General features: G+C 34.8%; 1 protein-coding gene across 5 annotated transcripts in view; it reads left to right on the forward strand.

Annotated features, from left to right (window-relative positions):
• MMS22L (MMS22 like, DNA repair protein) overlaps positions 1 to 5,325 on the forward strand; it is a 144,009-nt gene that overhangs the window by 3,932 nt on the left and 134,752 nt on the right. For all 5 annotated transcript variants that reach the window (XM_037735054.1, XM_037735052.1, XM_017518956.2 and 2 more), the window contains exons 4-6: positions 584 to 633; positions 3,329 to 3,416; positions 3,512 to 3,689. In XM_037735054.1, coding sequence (XP_037590982.1) covers positions 584 to 633; positions 3,329 to 3,416; positions 3,512 to 3,689 — 316 coding nt within the window. The remainder of the gene's footprint in view (positions 1 to 583; positions 634 to 3,328; positions 3,417 to 3,511; positions 3,690 to 5,325) is intronic.

Consider the following 5,325-nt stretch of genomic DNA (forward strand, 5'->3'; position numbering starts at 1 on the left):
TTTTTTTTTTTTGAGATGGAGTTTCCTTCTTGTTGCCCAGGCTGGAGTGCAATGGCGAGATCTCATTTCACCACAACCTCCGCCTCCTGGGTTCAAGTGAGTCTCCTGCCTCAGCCTCTTGAGTAGCTGGGATTACAGGCACCTGCCACCACACCCAACTAGTTTTGTTAGTGGAGAAGGGGTTTCTCTATGTTGTTCAGGCTGGTCTCGAACTCTTGACCTTAGGTGATCCACCCTTTTGGCCTCCCAAAGTGCTGCAATTACAGGTGTAAACCACTGCGCCTGGCCTTAAACTTCTTAAAGATATAAACAGTATCTTGCTGATGGTGAAGTCTGTGATTTTTGAAATATAGGCAGTCTTCAATAGATACTTTTGGAAGTTCAGGCAAAGATGTATTTTGTCTTTTCTTAAAATTTTCATTACCTGAAGCTGATCTTTTAATTAACATTTGCCAAGTATTAATCATCATCCCCAAATAAAAGAGATATTGAAACCATTTAGATTTGGAAACATTATCCATGTAATTGTTACATGCTTTACAGTATTCTAAAATTAACTTTCACCTTACATTTTTAAAATTAGGCAACAACTATACAACTTGGAAACCTTGTTACAGTCCAGTTGTGATTTTGGTAAGTTTATTTAAAATGTGTTAAATGGCAAAAAGGAATGGTGCTTCACTGTAGTGAGTTGCACATGGGTCCATGATGGTATCATTGGGATATCATGATAAATATGGAGGAAGCCTTAAGCCAGAATTTACGAATTTAGTATTCAGAAAAAGTATGACTTTTAAAATTTTGTTTTAGCTGTGATACAGTGTTTTCCCAAATCTGTAGATTTTAAAGGTAAAACTGACTTAAGGAAGCTAAACTTCTCTGAATATAATTAGTACTTGTTTGGGAGGCAGGGAGTGGGATGGAGAACTTAAATGAGAACTAGAAAGTGCCAGACCTCAGGCTGTCTTGATTTTCTTTTCTGCTTTCTGCTTATAGTTGTTGGTGTTACCCTCTCTTAGATACAGTGTATGGTTTTTTTGTCTGTAGACATTCTTTATGGATTTTTTTTTTAATGTCTTACATTTCTGTCCTGATGCTTGTTTTTATCCATCTTGAATATATGGAGTATACATTATAACCACTGTTGTTAACTTTGTTGCTGCTGTTAATAATTCTTTTATTACTGCCATTTCTCCATCTGTTTGTATTGATTAGTTTTTCTCCTGGTTCTCTGATATATTTTTCTGCTTCTTTGACTATATAGTAATGTTTTATTCTGAGATGAACATTATGGGTTTTTATTGTTGCTTTCTGGATTTTTTTGTATTCCTTAAACTAGATGTTGGATTTTGTTCTGGCTCGTTATTGTGTAGTCGTAATCCAGTGGCTCTTTTTGAGGCTTGTTTTAAATTTTGGTAGGATTTTTTAAAAGCAGCCTTTAATGTTAATTTAGCCTAGTAAATTAACCTAGTAAGGCTTTTGAGAATTCTTTCTCATTCCTTGTCTATTATGAGATTTTTTTCATGCTTGCTAGCTAGAATGTGAACTATTTCCTGACCTGTGTACTCTTTATAGGGAATTTTTTTCTGGTGTTTTTCCCTGGCCTTGGGTAATTTTTTTTCATGTTTGAACAGATCAGTACTTAGATCTCAAGAAGGACCTTCTCTACCCTTCCAGAACTCTATTTTATATAGCTTCTTCTTGGGCACTTTTGCCCTGCAACTTGGACTACCCTGAGCTTGGATCCCGTATGTCCTCATCTCAGTGAGTTGGGCTCTATTTGGGTTCTCTTCCTCATATTGCAACCTGGAAACTATCTCTAGGTGGGGAGCTGGCGCAGTTGTAAGGCTTACTTTGTCTCTGGGAGAGCAATCTTATATTGTCTTGTGTCAGAACCTGAAAACTTGCTTTTTCTGGTTTTCAGTTTTACAGTGGGAGATGGAGCAATCTGATTATTTTATTCCATTTTGCCTGGATGCAGATGTTCATTGCAGTCATTTTTAAGAGAGTACTGCCTTTATGGGCTGAGAATTGTGAAAATTGGGATGATATGACTTTTTATGGGTGAAATAAAGCCATAAAAATGCAGTTTAATATGGAGGTGTTTGCACAACTTTACATTTATGCGTCTGCTCTGCCAAAGTAGTGGCCATGATTGTTCATTTGAATTAAACTTTGGTTTTATGTTTAGTATGGGTATAAATTTGTAGCCTGTAATTCTCATTATGTTTTCTCTGTTTTTGTTTACTAGATTCTCTCTTACTCATTTTCTCTAAAATGGTTATCAGTGTTTTGCCCATAGTAACTACCTAGATAATTATTGCTGATGTAAATGCTGGAGTGAGGGAAAGCTGACTTTGAGTGAGGTTGGGAGAAAGCAACTATTAAAAGGTCATTCAGAGTTTTATAATTCATTATTAGGAGCTTTGATTTTATTCTACATATAGTAGGAAGTCTTTCAAGGGTTTTGACTTGGGAGTAAGAGAAATTGATAAACATTTTAAGCAGATTTTTTGCTTAGAGTATAGGGGGACACAAGAGAGCATTAGCAGGGAAGACCTGTTAACAGTCCTATTGCAGTGGTTTAAGTGATTACAGGGAAAATGGATAGTTTCATTGTATATTTGGTTATAAACATAATAGGTCTCTGAAGCATTAAATATGAGGTTAAAGGAAATGAAAGAATCAAAAACTACATAGGCTACTGGTGGCACCGTTTAAGGAAATGCTAAAAACATGGGCAGCATGAACAGGTTTTGGAAGAAATTAAAGGATTTATTATTTGCACTGTCTGAGCAGTCCCAAGTATAGGTGTTAAGCAGTTTAACATGCAAAGTCTGGAGTGCAAAGGAGAGATGTGGGTTGTAGATAACCCTTCTAGAGTCATTTATTAATAAAGGAATTGGTAAGATCATACATATGGCGAGAGATATATAGAGAGTAGAGGATTCAGGACTGAGACCTGAAGAGACCATATTAATAATAGAATTGAGGAGGAGGAGCTAAAAAAGAGAGGTAGGACAAAGGACACATGAGGAAGAAAGAAGACTGTCAGTATGTGGCACCATGAAGCCAGGTGTAGCCGGTGCTACTGTGGGAGCAAGTTACTTGAGGGTAGGCACTGTCTATTAGATTGGGCAATGTGGGTTTGATTGGTGACTTCAATAAGAGCATTTTTTGATGAGTAATTGGAGGCAAGACCGCATGAGAATGTTTGATATAAATATTACAAGATAGAGAATTGCTGCTGGTATGGCTTGCAACATTTTTTGTCACTGCCTGTGATAATTATTTAAACTATGATTAACATTGTCTATTTTGGTTTCAGGGAAGGTATCAACTCTACACTGTGAAGCAGACAATATTAGACAGCAGTGTGTACTATTTCTCCATTATGTTAAAGTTTTTATCTTCAGGTAGGATATCATATGAGTATTTTGATCACTGCATGAATTTCTATTTGTGTATTCATACAGACTCTGGTTGTTTATTTTATCTAATTATTTTTTAGGTATCTGAAAGTACACAGTGTCAACAGTCATGATCCTGTCCATCCTTATGAGACTTTGGAGGCTCAAATTCCCTCAGTGTTGATTGATGAGCTTCATGGATTACTCTTATATATTGGACATCTTTCTGAACTTCCCAGTATTAATATAGGAGCATTTGTAAATCAAAACCAGATTAAGGTTTGACTTGTTTAATTTTTAAATTATCAGCTTTTTCTCCCCACAAGGAATATTCATTCAAAAAGGAGAGAAGTAAGTCAAAATTACAGCTCTGGAACCTGACTGCCTGAATTGAAATTCTTGACCCTCACCCTCCTTTTATTAATTATGTGCTTTTGGGCAAATGACATCTCTTGCCTCAACCTCCCCATCTGTGTAATTCTTGTAACTTACTAAAATCATTGGAAGAATTAAATAAATTCATATGCATGAAGTTATTAAAACATAGTATTTGTTGAATCAGTAGCTGTTCTCTTGATTTATGACAGTATAAATGTCTAAAAGTTTTAAAGCCAATGATACAAGCTTTATTTTTTAAAAATTTTATCGTGTATTACAGTAAGATTCCAGAAGATTAATTCATAAAAAAAAATTTCAAGACCACATCTTTATGTGTTCTGACTTTTGAGGCCTATTTGGAATGTCATTAAGATTGTTTTGACTGTGCTCTTTTTTTCCTACCATGTGATAATCATTCCCTCTGAAGTTTGGTTTTTAAAAATTTGTATTGTTACCATGCCCAGCTTATAGATAATTAATAGATTCTCCTTATGAAAATGGGAGCTTATATGAGTAACAAATTATGATAATTCACAGTAAGATTCCCTAAAGTCTCAACTACTTTCATTATGTTTGACTTTACCATTTTGAATAACATTTACTTTTTATGAACATATCTTTGTTAAAATATAAAGTACAGCTGAGCGTGGTAGCTCATGCCTGTAATCCTAACACTTTGGGAGGCCGAGGCGAGACGATTGCTTGAACCCAGGAATTTAAGACCAGCTGGGACAACATAGCAAAACCCCTCTCTCTACAAAAAATTAGGCCAGTATGATGGCGCATACCTGTAGCCCAGCTGTTAGAAGGTTGAGGTGGGAAGATCACTTGAGCTCAGGAGGTCAAGGGTCTGGTGACCCATGATTGCACCACTGCATTCCAGCCTGGACAACAGAGCGAGACCCTATTTCAAGAAATAAAATAGAATAAATACAATTAAATGTTTACATACTTCTGTGAAATTTAGTAGAAACAAGTTGACTTTTTCATCAGAGATCAATATAGGTAATAATAAAAGCAAATGAAGTTCTAACTGAATTTACAAGTTAATATATCTAATCTATAGAAAACAAATAAATAATTGCTTCTAATTATGTCATTTAAATAAAAAGATTCATGAGTACATTGTTGAGGGAGGGATATTTTCCTTACTAGTTTCTGTAAATTGGACTGGTTTTTATTTTCTAGTTATCCATCAAGCACCTAAGGAAAAAAAAATGAGGGGAAATAATAAGCTTAGTTTTAGACATGTTACATTGAATTAATTTTAAGTTTATCCAGAATAATCATTGATAAAAAAGATGTTGATTTTTTTTTTTGCTTTTCACTATGGCAAAAAGTTTTTGATAATTATATTTACATCTGGCCTGTTAAATTATTGTCTAAAATTTAAAAAAAAAAGAATAATTTATATAGCAGCAGAAATAAAAATTTGTGCACAAGGGTCCTCAAACTACGTTTTGCCTTTCATAGGCTTTTTTAATTAGGCAGACTTGAAAAGATAGGTTATTTGAAGCTCAGGAGACTAAATTTTTAA

This window comes from Cebus imitator, unplaced genomic scaffold (genome assembly GCF_001604975.1).
Source record: "Cebus imitator isolate Cc_AM_T3 unplaced genomic scaffold, Cebus_imitator-1.0 Scaffold717, whole genome shotgun sequence".
In the NCBI taxonomy this organism is placed as follows: Eukaryota; Metazoa; Chordata; class Mammalia; order Primates; family Cebidae; genus Cebus; species Cebus imitator.